This window comes from Scyliorhinus torazame, chromosome 17 (genome assembly GCF_047496885.1).
Source record: "Scyliorhinus torazame isolate Kashiwa2021f chromosome 17, sScyTor2.1, whole genome shotgun sequence".
NCBI lineage: Eukaryota > Metazoa > Chordata > Chondrichthyes > Carcharhiniformes > Scyliorhinidae > Scyliorhinus > Scyliorhinus torazame.
Genome location: NC_092723.1, coordinates 31,010,461 through 31,034,554, shown reverse-complemented (window position 1 = coordinate 31,034,554; position 24,094 = coordinate 31,010,461). Strand labels below are relative to the sequence as shown.

Genomic DNA, 24,094 nt, shown 5'->3' with positions numbered 1-24,094 from the left:
GTGGAGGCTTGTGACACTGGAGTCACTTCTTGTCCGTGCAAGGACTGCGCTCTGGAGTCTTGCATTTCTGCAATTGTGGAGTCTGTCCACGAGCTTGCTGTGGAAGCTTGTGACACTGGAGTCACTTCTGGTTCATGCGAGGACTGCACTCTGGAGTCTTGCATGTCTTCTTTCATAGAGTCGGGAACGTTGAGCGGGACGTGGACCACGCTCTGTGTGGCAGCAGGGCACTCTCCGTGTGCTTGCACCGCTCCCTGTCTGTTAATGTCAGGCTGCAGCATCATCCGGTACTGATAAGTTGGAACGTCATATCTGCTGGATTGAAGATCCTCAAATCCGAAAAATGAATCCGCATCTGCGTCGGATTCAATGTGGGGGCCGCCAATGTGCAACACGAAAGGTTCGTCCGAGTCATAGTTATATAGGACCACGGAGCTATCATTGGGCTCGCGAGGTCCGGAAACACTGTAAAAATCGTCATCGAAGTATTCAAGGTCGGAATCATCGGCTTGTGCGTAGGTAACTGCTTGTCGGAGGGTTCTTCGGAGGTCAAATTCATCTCCTGGGTCAATTTGCGGCACTGTGCTGTCATTCCAGGTGAGGGAAGGTTGTTTTACAGCTTTAACAGATTTTTGTTTTTTTGATTTGGGACGTTTCCCTTTTAAATTGGATTTGGGACATTTCCCTTTTAAATTGGTGCAGTCTGGGGCCTCTGACATCCTGACGCTCGGTATGTAGCACGTAGGAAGCGACTGCGCATGCTCAGATCGCTGTTCCTTTACCGATGGCCGTTTTCTTGACTGCGCATGCGCAGCATCTCGCGCATGCGCAAACGAAACTTCCGGTTCTGCGCACTTCTCGCGCAACTGTGCTAGCGTTATACCTTTAGCAAGATGGCCGCCGACCTCGACCCAGCCTTCTCTCAGGCCCGGGATTTCGGGCTCCGGGATCCCAGCCACGAGGTGAGTACTGCAGCTTTTCTTTCCTTTATGTGCCCATTGGATTGCGTATTCTTCACAGTACTTGGAGAATTTGCCCAGGACTGCCTGGTAATCGTACCTTTGCTGCCTCCTGAAGAACCTGAACCTTCTGAATATTTCTCTTGCCCTTGCACCGGCGACGGTGAGGAGAAATTCAATTTTTTCCCTATCATCCAGGTCTTTGAGTTCAGCTGCCACCAGGAACAATTCGAAATTTTGCCGGAATCGCCGCCAGTTTTCGTGGAGGTCGCCGTGGCACTGGAGCGCCTGCGGAACCGGGAGCTCGTACATCATGCCTGGGCACTGCTGGTTGTCTGTGTACACTGAGGTATGCCGGCAGGTATCGATCCACTCCTGTACCATGTGGTGTTGGGTGCTCTGGTGCACAGATGAGCCAACACAGTTGTATGTGGTACAACTCTATTTTATTATAACTCTTATAATACAGTTCGTTCTGGATACTCTGCACGTGCTGTCTCCCTGAGTGTGTTTGGCAATAGATGTGTCCTGGTTCTCCTCTGCAGCTAATACTGACCACCGGGGGTCGTGTCTGTGCTTTTATATCTTTCTGTCATTGGTTGTGGTGTTGTGTGTTCTGATTTGTCTGTTGGTGTGTCTATCATGATGTGTGTGTTTGAATATCATGACAGGATCTTCAGAGAATTTGTATCTAGAGATGTGGGTATGAGTTTCAGCAGCAATGAAGCTTGAAGTAGGGCAAAAGGAAATGTTGCAGAGGTGAAAATGAATGACCCGAAATGATGAATAGAATGTCAGGTCTGTTCCTAGTGGACAGATGGTAAAGGTTTACCTGGTTTGGTCTGGCAAGGAATTGGCTGGTGAAAGGAGATATAAGGCAGAATTCTCCTTTTTTGAGACTAAGTGTCGTCACGGGGAGGGGATGTGTAGCGTTTCCCGCTGCGGAGGCCGGCGGCAGGAAAACGCCCCAACCTCATTATTAAACACCTGGGTGTCTTGCGCCGCATTCAGTTGCTGGGTCAGACCTGGATAGCGCACAGTCTGCCGTCATGCCCAGGTGCCATATTGAAAAGACCCCCATTTGTCACTGACCCACTATTGAAGGAAAAAGGTGGACCTCCTGAAAATTATACGAGATCTCTGAGAGTACTGTGAGACTGGAAGATGGACCGCCTGAGAAAGATGAAACTCCGGGAACATTCCGAGGCTGGAAGATGGACCTCTTCCAGGATACTGAATCTGGAAGATCCACCTGCAAATGCTGCCTGACCCACTGCTCTGGCGATTCAGGATCCAGGGTTGCTTCGGAGGGAGCCCCCCCAGGCCTTGTTCAGGTCAGTCCCGACATCTGCACGCTTTGTTGTTCCAAACGTGTTTCACGTCGGCATGTTTTCCTGCCAGTATCACAGAGCATCTGGCGATCGAAGGTTAGTTCTTCATCTGCAACCCAGTAACGAGATGCAAATGAGGTTCATGCAAGCCTCTGGCCAGTTTTCCAACCCACCATGCCTGGCACCTGCTATAAATTCACACAGGCAGAAAACTGATTTCTGGGCCTACCACCATATCACCACCCCCCCCCCCCCCCCATCCCCTCCCCCATGCCTGCCATTGAACCCATTGGTGGGAGCTTGGGAGAATTCCACCCGTAATGTGCGGCGAGGAAACAGAGTCCATGGAATGTACAAAAATCCATTACTTTTCTCTTTTCTAATTTTTGTGTCATGGATTTGTCCACGTTTCTTCTAATAACAGTCTGACAGTATAGAGATGTTGTGGGGGTGAAAGACATGATGGAGAGGTGGCTAAAAAAAAGTCTGTTTCAGAAAAACATTCTGTACACCCAGAAACACATGCACAAAGCAGTAAGGTACCTGAAAATTAGCCAGAAAAATGTCGAGTGCACTAAAAAAGCGAGTATATAGAATCGAAATTTGTGGGTTTTTTCTAGATAACTGATTGTAAGTGGCAGCCTGTGAGAGCTTCGTAGTCTGTTAAGTAGTCTTTGACCTGCATGTACTACAAGTAGCTGGTGGCCTGGACTGACAAAGCAGTATCCTTTGACGAGTCCAGGGCTGCAAGGTCTAAAGCTTTACTCTTGTACAAAGCAGGTTTTCAAAGAACAGAAGGCTACTTCATCAGGTATTACAATGGCAGAGAGGTGTGTAATTATATTGGGGCACTGACATGACTGCTTCTGAAATAGAATCCTTATCTTGGATTTAACTAGATGTGCCCTATCTGTCTGTGTCGTTCAAAGGGTGGCAGGGGCACTGAAGGCAATAATAAGAGAAACCAAAGTCTGTTATCAGCAACTGTCAGCTTTCAGGACTTGTAGCTGAACTGAATTCAGTATGAGTCACATATACTCATACAAACTTGAGTAAAGCCTGGCTTAAGATCAGTCTGCTGAGGCTGCCACCTTGATTTAAATATGGTCCATAAGTTAGTATCCAAATCATACATGATTAACTAATTGGAGGAATCTTTGGCAAATTGACAAAGAGGTTAATAGTTGTATCTTTGTGCATTTTTATTCTGTTATGTGGCATTCTATTAAAGATTAAGTCAGCAAATTGCCCCAGTAATTCACTGAGAGTGTCTAAGCTGCGCATGTCAGAGGGTTTCCAGTTTTGATGGCTGGTTTGTACTGGGCCAATAAATCTCAGGTGCAGAGTCAATAATGATACAACTCTTGTATTTAAGTTCATTAGTTATAAGGGGGAAGGAAATGGCCGCAGGTTCAGTATATAGTGACTCGGGCACAATTTATCATAATATACATAATATAAAACCACATTGATAGCTTCATAAGAATAATCACATTGAAAGCGATCTCGACACTGTGAAGAGGTCAGTGCCAGATTTCTGCAGAATACTTGAAATAGGCTGTAAAATTGGAGGCAACAGTAGGGGTGGGGGGGGGAAGAGAGCGAATTATGTCAAAAGGAATTTGGAAGAACACTGGAAGGAAATAAAGTTGCAGGGCTGTGTGCGACTGAGGCAGTGGGACCAACTGAATTGTTCACCGAGAACTGCCTCGGACCCGATGGGCCAAATGGCCCAGCCCTGTACCGGAAATGAAATGACTTTTATGAAGTGATGACGACAAATTCCAATACAAAAGGAGACCAGTTTTGAAGAACAGATATTCCCTGGGACTCAAGTGCTCAACTTGTGGGTGGCGCAATGGTTAGCATTGCTGCCTCCCAGCTCCGGGGATCCGGGTTCAATCCCAGCCCCTGGTCACTGTCCATGTGGAATTTGCACATTCTCCCCGTGTCTGCATGGGTTTCACCCAAAGATGTGCAGGATTGGTTGATTGGCCATGCTAAATTGCCTCTTAATTGGGAAAATAATTGGGTACTTTTAATTTAAAAACATAAAAAATGCTCAACTTGTTGATATTAGTGACCCACAACCTCCTGAACTGTCAAACCTGTATTGTGTATTGTACATACTTAAAGAATTACCCCAAGTAAGAACCCATGATCATGTACACTATGCTTCTTTCGTTAGCTGCAAGGGCCCACAAACTGGACTACAGGCTTTTATCATCATGACTGTCAATAAAGTTGATTTCTAATTGATCAAATGCTGATTATTTTTACAGGACTCTTGCTTATTGGTTTGATAGGATAGGGTTCAACTGTGTTACCTTTGGGTAAATGCCAGCCTGGAATTGGTGCAAATACACCTCCAGAGGCAAAGTTATAGTTGGAATCGGTGCTAAAGCAAAGACTGGCTTTGTCTGAGAGCATTAAGTGGATTATGTTAAAAATGTTAAATATAGGGACTGAGCTATCATTAACAAGTTCTCTTTCTAACAGAGTAATTGGAATGAAAAAATGTGGTGTTTCCCTTGCACAGGAAAGTCGGTCAGCGTAATAAGTTGGATCTAGAATGGTATCTGATATTTTCCACGACGGCTGTTGTGGTATAAAATGAAATTTAGAATATTTGAAATAATGGCCAGATATTTCCACACCTCCTTGCGGAGGCATCCTCCCGTGGGAAGGTGTCAACGGGATATCCTGTTGTATGCACCCCCGCTGCCGGAAAACCTATGGTAGGGCTTTGCTGTTGGTGGAACCAGAAGACCCCGTCAGCAGGAACAGCCGGAAAATTCCGGCTATATATTTGACATTGGAATGTTGTTAATAGGGTATCTAACTTATGGGAGTGTGCATTTTTCTCATCTCTCATTTCAGTACCACTATGACACAATGGATATCAGTGACCTGCCCATCGAGTTTTCTGTGGTGTGGAATGGTAACTTCATCATTGACAACCCAGCAGACATCAAAGGTAAAAGTGCAGCCATTAGCGCAGGCCCTGTTCTGCAGTTAACGTTTTGGGGATCAAAGATCCATTTTAACAAGCAATTTGTAAAGCTGTAAGCCAAGCTGATTGACCCATCCTTGGAGGGTGGGTATAAAGACACGCAGGTGAGTTTTAACTTAACCAGCTGGAAGTGGTGACGGAGCTGGGATGGGTTGGTGGTGGTGGTTTTGGAGTGATGGGAGGGGTGGCCATGGTAAACCTGGTAATTGAGCTTCCCACAGCAGGTAATTGAGCTGTGGACTTTTAATTCCAAACTGTACATGCAAATGACATCATGAGTAGGTTGCCCGCCAGGAGGTATATGGGATGGAGTCAGGATTCAGACATTTACTTACTCCCTCACCTCATCCAAACCCATCCCTTTTTAAAATTTGCCCCATAGTAAAAAAAAAAAAGGCAGTTTTAAAAAACAAATATTGGGTTGCTAACTATGTTGTGGACTGATGCACATTACAGCGTTTTCTGTATGAAGTGCTCTCTTTAACACAATTCAAAGACTTTTGTTTCCCTCGTTAACCCCACCCCCCTAAGGAGGTTTACACCCTACGTAGTACAAGTGTCCCAAATTTCCTAGATTTCAGCTCTTATCTGACTGGGACCGTCGGTCCTAATTGTATTCTTCTTGCTTTCTTTAAATTACATTTCCTCGTGCACAGTGGTGCATTGTGTGATCAACGAGGCAGATTGATGACTTGTCCTAAAGCTTCTGACATTGGAATTCAATGCTGGGCACCAGGAGGCATGTAGGACCACTGCAGCCTGTCTTGCTGCCAAACTTCTCTTTCCAATTTTTCTTATCTCTTTTTTTTGGTAAAAGTCTTTGTGTTTTAGGACAGTGCCTCTCACTACTAAGTAAGGGACGACATCATTCTGAATTTATGGCCTCATTTGATGATGATGTTTATGTGATTGTGGGTTCAAGTGTGAAGTATAAATCAAGAAATTTAATATGGAATCTGTAGAAAAGTGAACCCAGATTGTTCTGCTAACCTTGCTTATCTCTGGTCAAGTTATAGTGACAATTGGTACAATGCCTCTCATTTGCTCTCTTAAATAGCTTTCTATACCTTTATTCCATTTTCCACTGTTTGCAACTCACGACAAAGTAAACTAATGCAGTATTTGAGTTTATAATGTCTTAGCGTTCAAGTACTGTGAATAGAAATATAGAAGGAAGACTAGACTTTCATAAGTAACAACATGGCAATATCTGAGAAAATCTACCTTTGTGTTGTTGCTGTAATGAGATGAGTATTAACAATACCGGTTAGGGGTAACAAGCCATGTGTTTATCTTGCAAAACATAATGCTCGTAAAGTTTTAAATAAAAGCCTCGGTCGGATAAGTGAAGTTTTGAGATCTGTGTTGATAACATCTCTACAGATGTTTTACATTTCTGAGTTATTAAACAGGCCTCACACTGCTCTACTAACAGAATCCTGCTGTTTCCCCATGACTTTGTATAACTCTCATCTCTCACTTTTTAACATCGCATCAAACTGGTTTCCCTCTGTACTCCGATAAGCTTTAATCTTATTACAGACCAGCAGAGTATCCATTTTTATACAAAAGAAACATTTGGCTTCACAATAACAAAATCTGTTCGTCAGATGAAATAAATTAATATTGTTTTTGTTAGAGAAATGCAATTGGTTGAAAGAGTTTTAAGTACTCTTAGCTTCAAAGAACATAATTCCTCTTTTAGACAGCATTATGTAATGTCACTAAGATTTATACACAAACCCATTAATGCTTGGAAGGCCATCAATGTGCACAATTGATGTTGTAAACATGTTCCTTCTGGACATCTTCACAGTGTCCCCTAATATGCCCTTTAATGTCAACTTCAGTAATTAGCTTTACTACATTATAACACCTGTATTCTGAACAAGTATTCCAATACCTATTGATGTAACTTGGAAAAGGGTGCAATATCACGGAGATAGGGTTTGATGGTTCAAATGTCATATTGATGAGCAACAGTATTTTCTGATTCTGTGAAAGAAATTGCTCGTGGTGAGGTTCAACCAGTTGACACTGAAGATGAAGACTTGGAAGTCCTATGTTTCAAACTGACTTCTTGAGAATAAATAGCTCCAGTTGAGTTGTCTGGTGGTCACGAGAGAGGTCTTAAATAGTCAGCCACATTGCTTTGGTCACCATGAGCCATCTGCCATTCATGTTGTTTCCCCGAATTCTGGCCGCAACTTTGCTGTCCAAACATCCAAGCATTGTAAATTTGACCATACTCTGTACATAACTTGCTTGACCAGCTACCCAGATCGGATTTGATCATGTCAGGTATTGCCAATCTCTTCAGACAAAACTACCAACTACACTAGAATCATTCTGAAGGGCAAACATACACCTAGGGTTTCTTTTTCTCTGCTACCAAACATCTCCTTTAACCTCTTGTCCTCTCTCCAGCGTCTCCTTCAATGAAAAGTGCGAGAAGCTTATTGATCATTTATTTATCTGTCACTGCTGTTTACCATCTTTCCCTTTTGATTAGCTGTCTTCCACATGTAAGGGTTTAACCTACATCTAACTCTCCACTATTTTCTGACACCTTCATGGTTTCTGTGGCATCCGGTTTTGAATGAACATAACTTTCTCCAGCTGACCGGGAAGAGGACAGAAGCCATCGTATTTGACACCCCATCACAAACTTACTGTCCTCACAACTGACTCAATTCTCCCTCTCTGGCCACAGTAAGGCTTTTGCTCTCCTCATCCTGTTTGACCATGATATCATATCCTCTCCATACGAAGAGAGCGCATCTGCTTCCACCTCACTTGTTTCCACTCCTATCTCAACCCAATACCCACTTAACTTCTTCTTGGTATATTTGCTACCTCAGACTCAGTTCTGCCAATGGTCTCCTAGCTGACCTCAACCTCTATCCTGCAAGAGCACCCACAATCACCCTTGTCCTGGCTGATCACAAGACTGCCCTGATGTATTTGATTTTCATCTGGGCTTCATCCCTCCCTATCTCTAAAACCTCCACCACTGCTACAATGAAACATCGTACTTTCCCACAGCTCTCCATTCAGTATAGCTTCTTGTGTGATGCCCTTCTGTCCCCAGGATTAGTGGTTGTGCCTCCAGTGGCCTAGCTGCCCATGCTTCCGTTGTACATAGTACATAGAACAACAGTGCAGAAGGAGGCCATTCGGCCCATCGAGTCTGCCCGACCCACGAAAGCCCTCACTTCTACTGTAACCCAATAACCCCGCCTAACTTTTTGGGGCACTCAGGGCAATTTAGCATGGCCAATCCACCTAACCTGCAGGTCTTTGGACTGTGGGAGGAAACTGGAGCACTCGGAGGAAACCCACGCAGACACGGGGAGAACGTGTCGACTTCGCACAGACAGTGACCCAGCGGAGTCTGGAATTGCCTCCCCTTATCCTTTCCCTGCCAGCCTCACCCCCACCTTTACCACTCCTCTTAAAATCTACCTCCTCATTCTGGTCACTTTTTCTCCTTTTAGATTAATATCTGTCATTGTTTCCCCCCATTTTGTTGCCTTTGGTTGTACCTTGGTATTTTTTCTTGGAGCCAATGTATAAATGTAAGTCATTGCTGCCACCACATGCCATAACCTTCCATAACCTATCACTGGATGCTGCTTAGAATTTTATCAAGTCATAGGTTTCCATTGCAGTATTTGTTTATTGAGGAGACATTAAATGTAAATATAATTCTTTTACAGATTGAATAAAAGCTTTTCCTCATTAATGAGAAGGAAAGAATATTAAGGTTCAAAGTGGGTCTTAAAAGTTAGCAGTACTTCTACAGCTTCAGAATTACAGCACAGTTGGTATGTGTGGGGAAGAGTAATGATCTTAGCAGCTTTCTTGTAATGCTTGTCCCATGTCACAACATCTTTCTCGGCATGAAGCCCGCCCCACAACCTGAACAGTGCCCCTGCACCAGCATTTCTTGATTGCTGATGTTTCAACTTGCCTATTCAGAATCCAACATTGAAATAAAGTGAGCCCTTGTCTTGATATTTATGCTGATCTATTTAGCGGAAATCCTATATGTGAGGTCGATTAACGCATGGGGCCTGTATGTCCCATACCCGGAAGCCGGTGCAAATATGGGACCCTGGTAATACTTGCCAGGAAAATGGCATGCAACCTCTAGATTAGTTTCATTTAATTTTTTTTTAATGTGGTGTGATTTGCTTCATTGTTAATGTGTGCCATCATTCTACACGCCTCTGTCTTTTTGAAATTTTTCCGACACACTGGGCGGGATTCTCCGTCCCGCTGCGCCAGATTACTGGTTCAGCACACCAGCAGGGTGCTCCGTTTCGCCAGCTGGCCAATGGGATTTCCCATTGTGGGGCAGCCCCACGCCGTTGGGGAACCCCGGGCTGCCGGCAAAACAGAGAATCCCGACGGTGGAGAATTCAGCCCTTTGTGTTTTAATGGATAATGGAGGACAGGGCATGTGGAAGGGCCTTGAATGCTCTTTGTGCCCAGGGCCCCAAGAACTCTTAATGCAACCCTTGTCTGTGGTAGTGTTCACCATACCGCAAACGAGACTGGTACCCGTTACCTCCAGTTCCAATTAGATTTTGTTTTCATCAAAGCATGTCGAACATAATATTGAACCGCTACATCTTGTTCACATTAGCCGGATTCAAAATCTTTATTTCTTACATAGCTTGGGTATTAGACACTGAAATTTTAATTTGACTTTTAAAACGATTAATGATTATTTTCTTTAATTTCCTCTGGTTATAGTTCATTTGTACAAGTGTGATGCGCTGAGAGAGAGCTGTGGCCTTTGTCTGAAAGCAAACCAGAAGTTTGAGTGTGGCTGGTGCAGTGGCGAAGGAAGATGTACCCTGAGGCAGCATTGTCCCATTGTGTCCTCCCAGTGGTTGGACCTGTCCAGCAAAAACGTGAAGTGTACCAATCCTCGCATTACAAAAGTAAGAACAATATAATATTCTCCGATCCCGTGCTGTCCTGTAGTCTCGTGTGGAAAGTGTTCTTTTTTTAAACTTCTGCATGAGTAGACGATGAATGACCTGTGCAACGAGCAATAGTTTCCTCTCCGTGTCCATTCTTGACAATTCTGCATTTTGATTTGAAGCCTGTGATACAATGCGCAGGTTTCTTTCCCACTATTTTTCTCTATTTAGCTGCCAAAAGCTTATCATGGTTCAAATAAGACCGGGGCTAGGATATCAGAAAATATGGCACTCTCCAGTCAAGCAGTGGGTAGTGAGTTTGTTGACTGCTGCTCACTCACTTATAACCTGATAAGGCAGAGATTCAACCATAGTATTCTCTACCAGTATTAGCCACATATTGGTTTGCATGAACACTAACCTTGGCTGCTAAGCCAATTGTGAACTCTTGCATTCATTGGTCCCATATATTCTGGTCTGATGCACAAACTCTAATTAAACTCTGTTCAAAGTGGAAAATCTAATTAGTCCAAATTGATTGGCTCATTATATAAATGTAACATTCGGAACCTTACACAAGGTGACTCAGCTATCACATGCAGGTCAGCCATTTTAATCGACCCATCACAAAAACACTTACATTTTTTCAGCCAGCCTATCTATGGGTTGCTTATTTGTTTACCTGAACGATTAATGTCAACAAAATAATTTCTATTGTGGCTTCCGCATTACCGCACCTACGGCATTGCAAATTATCATTATTCTCCTGAGGCGTAAGGGCTGGCTCATTGTGGTGTTCTGTATTTATTAGTCCCTAATCTCTAAATTGAGCCATGGATCAGATAATTAGTCAAACTCCATTCTGCTGGTCCTTGCAAAACTAACATTTTAAGGATTTCACTGCAATAAACCAGGGTTGTTTAGATTACCAGACAATCGCTAATCTTTCCAGGCTTTGTTGCAAATGGATTCACAATCTTGTGGATGTAGCGTGACTGCTTGTGTTGATGTGATACATAATCTGCATCCTTAATATGGAAATCAGTTTAAAGCATCATTGAAAACACACACGCAAATATTACCATTTACTTTGAACAACAAAGCCTCGAGATCAATTTAGTAACCGTTTGCCATCAAAGCTGTGTGCAGATTTTAAAATTTGTGTAAAATGTTTCTGCGACTACCTTTGTTATCCCGCACTGCCATTGGCCCTCATGTTTGTATGCTGTTGTTATCATAAGAATACATTCTAGAAATTCTATGGTCGATAAATTATCAGCCATTATCCATTCACCACCAAATTCTCAGCTTCTGTTCTGTTGGTGTCAACTAACCAGGCAGGAATTTAATTTCTCTTGGCATCAAAGCCAAGTCAAAATGGTGGTCCATCAACAATTAATTCGTATTGCTCAAGTGTAAAACAGTGTGAGCTCTGCATTCATTAAAACCTGGAGCAGTACTACGATATAGGGGGAAGATATGTATACAGTGCTACAGTAAAGCAAGAGCAAAATGTGCCAGACATGTAGGGGTAGAGACACCAATGGGTGTTGATGCAAAGTGGGCGACATCTGATCCGTCACCATTATACACAACCCCCGTGGTTCCATTGTAACCAAACCAATATTGTCCATTTTGTGCAACTGCCTGCAGTGGATTTCCATCCCATTGTGTCACAAACAATGAATCACTGCTTATATCATCCAGACAACACCAGATGTCAGAGACCAATTGAACAGATAAAGTGAAGGCATGATGGCATGTCATAACCAAATGAGGAAGCTCAACCATGGGATCAGTTCATTTACTTTTCTGTTATGTACAGTTTCTTTATTCCACAACTTCGAATTTACTTTCAGTGTCACCATGACATTTTGTTGGAAATAATATAGTGTACCATGTGTCATCGGTCTACTAACTGGAGCATCTCACTACCCAAATGCCATCCAAATGTCCAAGGTATTGTTGAGAATGTCAGGGACAATGTTTGTGTTTTATTGTTGTCCATGATCAAAATGTTTAATGTATATGATTAGTGTGTTTCCTTATCCTCTAGTGGTTTGTCCCAAATGAGCCCAGCAGCAAGCTTTTGTGAATTTAATAACGGATGATGATAATTTATTATGACACATTTGCCCGAGAGGTTTAAACATGACATCTCCAACACACTGTCATACACAGAAAGGTTAGATACAAATGAAGGAAAACAATAAGATTATAATCTGGAATTATTTTGGTCTCTTTCATGCCAGGCCTGTAGTCTCTTAGACAAACTGAGCTGCAGTGGAGGTCTTGTAAAAACAGCAGATTGTCAGTACGTTGCATGGCTTCTTGTATTTGAATTGCCAGGAGATCTGTACTGAGGTGAATTTGAAGTTGGAACATGTTGGGGAGAGTCTTTCCCCACTTTCAAGGTATTGATGTTTATTGATTTGGCCGAATAATTGTCTTGCAGCTGGTTTGATGGCTTAGATTGTGTTTCTGGATTCTGTCTTCCAACAGCTTCTGCTATTATCTTTTAAAAGCAGGTAATAAACATGGCTGCCTTACCCATGTGACCTGTTACAATTCCACAGTCCTTTTGCAAAGGAAGTGGTTTGGTAGAGCAGTAGATATTCTCAGTTGTGACCTTTCACAGCCTGAGAGTTTCAGGCAGCCGCGGTTTTTGTGTTTGGGATGAGGAACCCTTCACATTACAATGAAAGATGGAGAAAATCCATTTCATCTTCCTGTAACATCCACTGAATTTTGAAAACCCCACCCAATGTGTCCACAATAAAGAAGGAAGATAAGTCGGCTGTTATGTTATGGTCCGCTTTGTTGATGGTGCATCCTTAACAAGGGGATGTGTGAATTTTGCAAATGGCTGTGACTGCCCATAGTTGATTGATTGATTGATTTGATTTATTGTCACATGTACCGAAGTACAGTGAAAAGTATTTTTCTGCGGCCGAGGGAACGTACACAGTATGTACATAGACAAAAAGAATAATCAACAGAGAACATTGACAAATGGTACATCGACAAACAGTGATTGGTTACAGTGTGGAACAAGGGGCCAAACAAAGCAAATACATGAGCAAGAGCAGCATAGTGCGTCGTGAATAGTGTTCTTACAGGGAACAGATCAGTCCGAAGGGGAGTCATTGAGGAGTCATGTAGCTGTGTGGAAGAAGCTGTTCCTATGTCTGGATGTGTGGGCCTTAAGACTTCTGTACCTACTGCCTGATGGAAGGGTCTGGAAGAAGGCAATGCCTGGGTGGGAGAGAGAATTTGGCATTTGCTTGAGTCTCTGGACTGTCTTGGGGTTGGATACTGGAGTCACATGATATGCTGCAGCCACCTTAAACAGCTATTGCATTATCCACTTTTAAAAATATGGCTTAAAAGTTTGAAGTACTGGGTGTGACGGGAAGTATTCTTAAACTACATTTTTTCCCCACGTTCGAAGATTCAATTATTGTCCCATGACTCATTATCTCAAAGATTGAAAAGGTTTACACCTGTAATGACAATTGGAAATAACATTTGTCTCTGCTTGCGTTAAGTGCACAATGGAATAAAATCCAGTTGCTGAGTACACGCAGCAGGTTCAAACTGAGACTGACAATGAAGGTGAATTTTCAAGATTTCATTGGTCAGGAATCAGGATCGAGTCTTCTTTGTGTTTTTCTTATTTACTTTTGGTAATGTGGGAGAGGCAATAGATAATGCAGAGCGACAAGAATTTTGAATGATTTCGCAATGTGAAAGGACGATTGAAATAATCAATTTGATGACGGTGGAAATCGGGTTCAATAAATTTTGAAGAAAAATAATAAGCGTAGTTAATGCAGGTTACAAATCAAATCAGATATGACTTTACATCAATGACATCATTGTGTGACACAAGTGTGCTTTGTAATTCAACTGTGCAAATATTTGGCCAATGTTTTGGATGCCTCGCTGTTATTTCCCTTCCGTATAGCTGTAAAGAATTTTGGTGGCCATCATGCTAAGATACTGAAGGTGAAAAGGCAAATACAACCCCCCATGATATATAATTTTTCATTAAGTTTATCAACTATGCATCTTCCTGTGATTAAGAGCATCCTTTACCCTGACCCTGGCACCATGAGAAAATAGGTTTTTTGACATCCTGTCATCTTTTCGTGTGCCAGTGTTTGCGATTGACATTCTTGTCGCCTATTGCATACATGTATTGATGTGTAACATCCCTCATGAAATTTTAACGTTTACAAGTTAGCCTCATAAATTGTGCCAAATTAGTTTAGAAAGCTGTACTACGAGCATAGGATTGCATTCACCTGTAGAATAAGGTACGCAAACTCACCAGTAAAGTATAATTGTTCGTTCACTCATGCGAAAGGCGGCTTTAACTTAATTTCACCTGTGACCCTCCTGAGTTATACTTTGATACTTATGGAAGAACAATAATAATTCGCTGCTATGGTGTGGCACGCTCTACAAATCAATTAATCACTTATATTTGATTAATTAAGGGAGTCTGTGTTAAGCCATGACAGTCTATCTCTGTCAGCGTTTTTCTCATTTTATTGCAAATCCCAAATTATTATGCTATCTAAACAGCACATATATAATTGGTGAAAGATAACCAAGGTAGAAGCATTTGGAACACTTTACTCTTTATCAATAAAACACTCATTAAAAAATGGATTATCATTTACGTTTACAATTGTCATGTAATATGCGCTCTGCCTAAAGGTAGAGAAGGCTCATTGACTGTTCATGTTTCACCCTGAGCCTTTTTATGGGTGGTTCTGTCAAGGGCGGTTTGCTATTGCCTTCTCTCGGGGGCAGGATGTGGCGGCATATCCTAAGTCTATCTTAGCCAGAATAAGAACTGATCTCGTGCTGTTGGCATTATTTGGAAACATATTCTCACCAAATGAACGAACTGGCCCCAACATTTGTAACACGCTAATGAAATGAAATGAAAATCGCTTATTGTCACAAGTAGGCTTCAAATGAAGTTACTGTGAAAAGCCCCTAGTCGCCACATTCTGGCGCCTGTTCGGGGAGGCTGGTATGCTCATCTGTTTTATGTTTAGCCTTCCCAACATGGGCTTAATCTGGACCGAGGAGCGAAGGTGGTGAATGCCCCCCACCGAACTCACCATGGGGAGGCATTAAATTCGACCTTGTGTTTCAATAGTAGATTTACTCAGTCTTTCAGGACCAAATTAGAAGAAATCTGTTGGCTGTTTGATCACTTGAAGAATAATTGTAAATCAAATAAGATTTGTATTCACTGCACTGAATATTCAGTGACAGAATTTGCTCACAAAATATAAGCCAAACACTCTAAAACCCATTGGAGTGGTTGTCTAACAACCCTGCTATCGACATTTATTTAAATTGTGAAACAACAGCTCTTTAGAAAGACAGAAACCAATCCATTTTTACTGCTGGTTCTTTTTGTGTGAGTGACAAGTTTGTATGTAACTGAGTGAGGAGAGAATGGATAGATGACAGTGAACAAGATATAAATTGCAATGAAACATATCTTTGCAGTGGGCAGAAAACAGTTTAATTTTCAATTTGGGGTGCTGAGCAAAAGTATCAAAACTCTTCTCGTGTGACGCAAGTTGCTTCAGGCAATTTGTTTTTAAAAGAGAAGGCAAGGTGCTGTATTTCCTCTCCTCCTGTGCACATTTATAATAAATCATGATATCGCAAGGGGCCTAAATCATGTTTTACGCCGGTGGGACTTCCCGCTGCACTTGCCCCCACCAATGACGTACCGGGAATCCCAATGTTGAACGACGGGAAGTCCATTACAATAAATTTACATCTCCCCCCACTATTATAATAATCATCTTTATTAGTATCGCAAGTTGGCTTACATTGCAATGAAGTTCTTGTGAAATTACCCTAGTCGCCACACTCCGGCGCCTGTTCGGGTACGCTGAGGGAGATTTCAGAATGTTCAAATCACCTAGCAAGAGCGTCTTTCGGGTCTTGTGGGAGGAAACCAGAGCTCCTGGAGGAAACCCACACAGACTGGGGGAGAACACAAGCCATTCACCTCATCGTGAGGGCACACCAACGTGAATTATGACAGGTCTCGCACGGCGTGCACCTGGCGAACAGAATCCACCAGAGAAGTTCAGGTGAGTGCATCACTCGCTCCTTCAATTTTCTTTACCCATGAGTTGACCGATATGGCGGAGAAAGCCCCAGTTGGGGTGGAGAGTCATATTTCCTTCTCGCTATGCCACTCTGCTGAAAAATTATAATACTCTGCCCATTGATTATAGTTTATTTACAAGCATTATACAGCCCATCTTTTGTAGTCTCCCCCCCCCCCCCCCCCCCCAACTCCTGTCACTTTACTTGATGAGTTGGTGCTTTTTTTACTTGTCTGTTTGCCACTATTGTATCTGACTCGTGTTATGTGTGGGTCAGTATTCCAAATATTGTTTCAGATCATGATAGTTGACCAGTTGTGTTTACGTTTACCTGAAAGAAAATGAAGGCTTTGATGAGACACAACATTGATGTGCCGAACTTGGTCATCACAGGAGTCCCATGCCAAATTTTACAATCTGCTACCAGCACTTCTTCCCCAGGTCAACCTGCTGGAGGCGAGCATTCATTCCCAGGTGAAGGGAATCACGTCTCAATGTCACAGGGCTGGAGATGGTATAGAAGGAATGTGTTTGCATGTATAAATCCGCAGTGGATAATACATTATGCAGCAAAATACTATTACCCCAAGGCTGGAATAGCTTTAATCGGAATCACAGAAAAATACAGCGCAGAAGAGACCCTTCGGTCCATCAGTCTGCACCGACACATGAAGAACACCTGACCTGCCGACCTCATCCCATTTGCCAGCACTTGGCCCATAGCCTTCAATGTTATGACGTGGCCAAGTGCTCATCCAGGTACTTTTTAAGGCAGGTGAGGCAACCTGCCTCTACCACCCTCCTAGGCAGTGCATTCCAGACTGTTGCCACCCTCTGGGCAGAAAAAGCTTTTCCTCAAATCTCCCTAAACCTCCTTCCCCTCACCTTGATCTTGAGTCCCCTTGTAACTGGGGCTGATTTAGCACAGTGGGCTTAACAGCTGGCTTGTAATGCAGAACAATGCCAGCAGCGTGGGTTCAATTCCTGTACGAGCCTCCCGAACAGGAGCTGGAATGTGGCGATTAGGGGCTTTTCACAGTAACTTCATTGAAGCCTACTTGTGACAATAAGCGATTATTATTATAACTGACCCTTTAACTAAGGGGAACAACTGATCCCTAGCCACTCCCTCATAATCCTTTTTTTTTTCTCTCTCTTTTTTAATAAAGTTAGAGTACCCAATTATTTTCTTTTTTCCAATTAAGGGACAATTTAGTGTGGCCAATCCACCTAACCACATCTTTGGGTTGTGGGGGTGAAACCCACTCAGACACAGGAAGAATGTGCAAACTCCACACGGACAGTGACCCTGGGCCGGAATCGAACCCGGGTCCTCAGCGCCGCAGTCCCAGTGCTAACCACTATGCCATGTGCCACCCCCACCCCTCATAATCTTGTACACCTCGATCAAGTTGCCCGTCAGTCTTCTTTGCTCGAGCAAAAACTCCCTACTCTTCAGGATTATGTTTGACAGGAAGCCATAGGTTAAGCAGTGATCAGGAGCTACGAGGCATTTGCAAATCCTTAGTTTTATTATGTTGCCACCCTGGCCGGTGCTCAGGAGGCGTTCTTTATTCTGATTAAATCTAATTCTGAAGCTCTGCTGCGCTCACAGTTGACGATCTAGTTGTGCCAATCAACTCATTCGAATAAATGAAGGACCAAGTGTAAAATTAGAGTTAGACTAGAGGGGGACATGGCTGCATCCTTTCCTGCTCTTCGTGGTGCAGCTTTGGTCTCTCACTGAGGTGAGTGCGGAGGCCTCTTGGCATGCCACGATTCCAACAAAGCCATGCCCCTTGAAGTCTGCCCCTGGAAGAATGACAGATAAGTGTTTATGATCTTAAATTGTATTCATTTTTAATTCTAGTCATTCTCCCCGTCCTCACTCACCTTGGCACCAAGAGCTCCACACTAACATCAGGGAAGGGTGCGGCGGAGGGGCAGAGGTGAGCAGAGCCAGAAGTGAGGGTGAGCCGAGCCGGAAGTGAGAGTGAACAAAGCCAGCGGGCTGGGGGAATAGTGGATGTGAGCAGTGCCGGGAGTTCGTCAATGTTTTGATGGTCCTTTTGATTTGAAGGGCTGCGCTCCTGAGAAGGCTTTCACATCTGCTTGAAGCAGCCCTAAGTAAGTCGGTGTACAAACTAGGGTAAATACGATGAAAATAGCCCAGCTTTTCACAATGCAGACCCCAATGGCTCCCCCAGAGGCCAAAATATCATACAGCAAACTCTGGCTTGAATGAAAGTGGGCTCACTGGGACATTCAGTACCGTCATGGTCCTCAATAACAGTGATCATCTTGGGTTTGCCGCCATGGGAACTGCAAGTCCAGCCCATTAAAAAATGCACAGTTGACCCTATATTGTTCACAGCGTGCTTCCTGCTAGTGTTCCTTCGAAATTCCTTTCATATTTGACTTCATTGATTTGCTTGCAATCCAGACTTTGAAGCAGGTAATTGGAAAGTAATGAAACTTCTGGAAAAAGTTGATATTGTCCATCTCCTATTTTTTTTTTCATATGCGTTTGTAATATTCTGCTCCCTCCTTGTTTGTATAACGACTTTTAAGAACAATTTTTTGTTTGCTGGCCGGGCAGAACTATTTCAAGTGCTTGGGGTAAGAAATCCCATTTAATTATAGAATACGTCATGAACAGTGGGGTTACTCAGCTTCCATTACTGGTCAGTCTGGTCACTAGAATTAAACCAGAATAAAGAAAGCAAGATGCTGTACTTAGTGGAGAAGAGTTGAAATGTTAGTGTTCACTTCAGAAGCATTTGACAAGTTATCTGCTTTATGAGGTGAACGGTCACCATGATTGTTAAAACAAGTTTTCTATCACATTCGTAAAATTGTGCACAGTTCATTGAAAATTCGCACTTTGGGGCAAGAAGAGAACCTTTCGGCACCACTTTCACTCCGATCTAGAACAGTGTTTTTCAAACTTTTTTTTCCTGGGACTCGCTTTTGCCAACCGGCCAATCATCTAGGGACTGGTTTAGCACAGTGGGCTAAACAGCTGACTTGTAATGCAAAACAAGGCCAGTAGCGCAGGTTCAATTCCCTTACTGACCTCCCCAAACAGGCGCCGAAATGTGGCGACTAGGGGCTTTTCACAATAACTTCATTGACTCCTACTTGTGACAATAAGCGATTATTATTACTATTCGGGATCCACTCCAGCCGACCTTCGTGACACGCCTCCTTCGCTTACCTTTATTGTGAAAGTGGAACATGCTTGGTCTTCACAATCTCACTCCAAAAAGTTTCAAAGGAGGCGAGGGCAACGTGCATATCAGGTGCAGACTCCAGCCAGTTCTTTTGTGCCTTCTTCATCTTTGTGAAAATCCAACCTAGCACATGTACGTCATCACGAAGGACAATAGCAACAAAATGCATGTTTTACTCCGCACCAGATGCTCCTGGGAGATGCGACTCCAGAATACTGACAGCCTCCTGGGTTCTTGACTTGTTTTTAGATTTGAAATCAGCTGTAAGTTTAAAAACTGACTCTGGGGTCTCAGCCACAAAAGGAATTCTTCACCCGCCACTTCTCTTTGAAAAAATGAAACTTTTCTTATTTGCCAGTACTCCCCTGCATATAACACATGCTTTGCATCATTACTTGCATTGGCAGAATTGACAAAACCATACCTCAAGTAATCATCTTTATACTGATTTGTTCCCGAGAAATTTATTTTTTGTAAACTGTTGACCAGAGACCCTGTACAGAGCTAACATTAGTACTGCTCTGCCCTACCCTGGACTCTCGAGCAGCTCTCTTAAGCAAATCCTGTTGTGAGATCTTGTCCAGTAGGTACACTGCCTATTTGAGCCTCTGGCCAGCTCTTACTTTTAAGCAAATGTTCCATCTTGACAGTCCTCATGCCAACAGTTGGAAATTGGAAGCAACTCTGCTCCGTGATTTGGCACCAAAAGCATATGCATGGAGAGCGCTTGACGTCAAGTGGACCGTGCTGCCACTTCTGGCTGGAAGACTGCACACAGCTTCATTTATTTTCATTTAAAAGGTGCTAATGGCCAGCTTTCTTGATGTAAAAGCCAGTAGCAGCAGTTGGGCGCTTCTCACGCAATCAGGATCACCGCGGGAACGGCGTGATCGATCGCTCCGACACCCGCCCGGGACCCACCCTTTTGAAAAATCCTAATCTAAAACCTGAAGCTAATTGACCTAAAATAAAAGGAGGGTTGTTTTGTTTTGGACTTATTGCCACAACCAAGTGATTTTGGAAGTGCCAATATATTGGCCAACAAAAGGATACTTCAGCTGCGAATATTAAAGGTACACTTCTTTTGTAAGCGATGTGTGAAATCAAACTGGAGGGAATAATAAAAAATATATAAAAGATGCCAAACATCGTGCTGACCCCTCTTGTACTGATGGAAATTGGAGGTTAAAAGGTCAAAAACACGAGTCTCTAAAACACGAGAGAACTGAACTCTCCATTAATGCACCAAGATGGTTATTGTTCAGGAAGACTGTGGGAACTACTATAGTCTGTGAACTGCAGGATTTATTACTTCTGTTATTCAATGTTAAGATAACATTTTTTTAATGCACAGAATATTATAGGAGTTGTAATTAGCATGTAACTTGGCCAACCCCACTTTGTGTGATCTGATTACGGTGATGTTTCCCTTTAATTTATTTTCTTGAGCTTTATTTATTTTGAGGAATGCAACTTTGATGAGATAGCGCAGTAAGATAGAAATCTGGAGTTTTTAAACAATGAAAAATAAATTGATAATTGAAAGTCTTCTCGGGGTTATAGATGGTGTACTTGCTGTTGTCAAGTTGAGCCTAGGTTGGAAGAGTGGGAGACTTGGTCTCATCTTTCAGTTGTCTAACCCTTCCTCCCCTTGGCAGCAGGTTGCAAACACATCCATTTTTGCTTATTTTAAGATTTTCTTTTAGTAGTTTTCTGTTTTTATTCTGCACTCTCAGACACTCAATCTCGGGTTGACAAGTGGTAATGTTATTCCAACAGTGTAAATGTGGATATTGCCAATCCTGTCTTCCCCTCGTGACAAAATGCAGAAAGGCAAGCTGATGCACTGACAGATAAAGTAACGTTCCTGTCACTTCCGTGCTCAATCCGACTTTTAACTGAGTTGTGAATTTGCCTGTACTTTGCACGGCACAAACTTTTTTTTTCATTACCTAACGTCTACAAGAATGATTTTAATAAAATTATGTTGAAAGGTATTCAGGATAAGGGACTCTGCACCAAGAATGTTCCAGGAGGTTTCCACACAGATACACTTGTCAGTGATGATCTCCAATGAAGAAAGCACCAGTCACTCAGAACATAAGAGCCTTTATATTGAAAGGGGCACAATAGACATTGCCTGCAGCTCACAGAGTGAGCTTTCTCCTGAGTTATGATAAAAGGTAAAACTTACTGAAATTTTATAGAGCCCTGCCGGTCACATCTGCATGCCTATTCCTGTGTTCGAAAGAATATTTACACATGAATAAATTATTTAAATCTACCAAAGACCATGCTTGTCCTGAATCTGTGGCCTACTGAAGCCACTCAGTGAAGAACCAGAACATAAAACAATCTTTATTCATAGGAACATAAGAATTAGGAGCAGAAGTAGGCAGTTCAGCCCTTCGAGCCATCTCCGCCATTGAATCAGATCATGGCTGATCTCTTCTTGGTCTCAAACCTACCTCCCCAACTGTTCCCCATATCTCTTTACCGTTCATTTTTATCAGAAATATACCTATCTCCTCCTTGAAACAATTTAGTGACTCTGATTCCACCGCACTATAATAATAATCTTTATTACTGTCACAAGTAGACTTACATTAACACTGCAATGAAGTTACTGTGAAAATCCCCCAGTTGCCACATTCCAGCGCCTGTTCGGGTACACACAGGAAGGGTTCAGAATGTCCAATTCACCTAACAGGCACGTCTTTCGAGACTTGTGGGAGGAAACCCACGCAGACATGGGGCGAACGTGCAGACTCCACGCAGACAGTGACCCAAGTGGGGTTCGAACCTGGGACCCTGGTGCTGTGAAGCAACAGTGCTTACCACTGAGCTACCGTGCCACCCTATGGGGCAAGAATTCCACAAATTCACCACACTCTGCGAGAGGTAGTTCCTCCTCATCTCCGTTCTAAATCTACTGCCTTTCAACCGATATCTTTGACCTCTCATTCTTAATTACCCCACAAAGGAACATTTGGTCTACATTTATTTTAGTATTTTGTACACCTAGGTCAGATCCCCTCTCATCCTTCTAAATTCCAGAGAGTATAGACCCAAACTGTTTAATCTCTCCTCGTATGTCAACCCTTCCATCCTTGGAATCAATCTGGTGAACCTCCTCTGGAAAAAAATGAAAATCGCTTATTGTCACAAGTAGGCTTCAGATGAAGTTACTGTGAAACGCCCCTAGTCGCCACATTCCGGCACCTGTTCAGGGAGGCTGGTACGGGAAGCAACAGCCTCAAATGCCCCACATCGTTTTTTTGGCCCAATCTCCGAGCCTATCTATATCCATCTGTAAATTTTTTAGCTCCTCTTCATTGCCTGCTTTCCCACCTATTTTAGTACCATCAGCAAATTCTGCTACGTTTCACTGTCCCTTGCAGATCATTTATATCGATTGTAAACAGTTGAGGTCCGAGGACTGACCCTTGCGACACCTCGCTAGTTACAGTTCGCCAGTCAGTGAAGGAAGAACCAATAAACAAGGGAAGTACAAACTTTTAAAAAAGATTTAGAGCATCCAATTATTTTTTTTCCAATTAAGGGGCAATTTAGTGTGGCCAATCCACCTAACCTGCACATCTTTGGGTTGTGGGGGCGAAACGCACGCAAACACGGGGAGAATGTGCAAGCTCCACACGGACAGTGACCCAGAGCCAGGATCGAACCTGGGACCTCAGTGCCGTGAGGCAGCAGTGCTAACCACTGCGCCACCGTGCCGCCCTGAGGAAGTACAAACTTATCAGCGGGTCTCTTTCGAAGTGTGAAGTCCATAGCGTACTGGATTTTTTTTCTGTCAGTCTATCACTGCCTGCAGTAATCTGCATACTTTGTCTTAATTCATTTGCACTCCTGCCATATTATTCGCTGATCATGTGATGATCAATCCCGTAACCAGGATGCTGACAATAGTAAAACCAAGTGAAAATTCTGGCTCCTCAGTTCACTAGATGCTGCACGATGTCAAGTGAAATCTTATTGTTGTACCTGTCCTTTGAAATCTATATCACGTGATGAGAATCCTACCTTGCAGGAAAATGGCTGTTTTTCAGTGGGAGCAAAAAAAAAAATGTTGTCTAGTCTTGATTCAGTTTTCAGAACTTGGAATAAAGAATCCCCATCTTCAATTTCCCTGTGTTAAATTGGGGACGAAACAGTTGTTTTAACTTTTCGCTCTGAGCAATATGTTCACTATTAAGAATAAAATCTAGAAGCTGCAAGCTGACCTGAGGGCCTGTATCAAAGGTGAATTCTAGCAGCAGAGGGAACAACTGTGAAAAGATCTCATCAAGGCCACTGAAGGGACTTCCGGTTGCGGTGATGCCTAGCTAGCCGCACGTTTCGGCGGCTCCAGCTCCGACGGACCTTCGGGCTCTTTTAAGAGCCCCAACGGGGAATTTTTCGACAACGCAACCCGGTGTGGAGTGTGTGAGAAGGGAGTCCCCCCCCCAAAC

At 43.1% G+C, this 24,094-nt stretch overlaps 1 protein-coding gene across 3 annotated transcripts in view; it reads left to right on the top strand.

Annotated features, from left to right (window-relative positions):
* The window catches only part of LOC140393814 (plexin-A2-like), a 582,987-nt gene that overhangs the window by 388,253 nt on the left and 170,640 nt on the right, over positions 1 to 24,094 (top strand). For all 3 annotated transcript variants that reach the window (XM_072480284.1, XM_072480285.1, XM_072480282.1), the window contains 2 exons: positions 5,171 to 5,267; positions 10,065 to 10,255. In XM_072480284.1, coding sequence (XP_072336385.1) covers positions 5,171 to 5,267; positions 10,065 to 10,255 — 288 coding nt within the window. The remainder of the gene's footprint in view (positions 1 to 5,170; positions 5,268 to 10,064; positions 10,256 to 24,094) is intronic.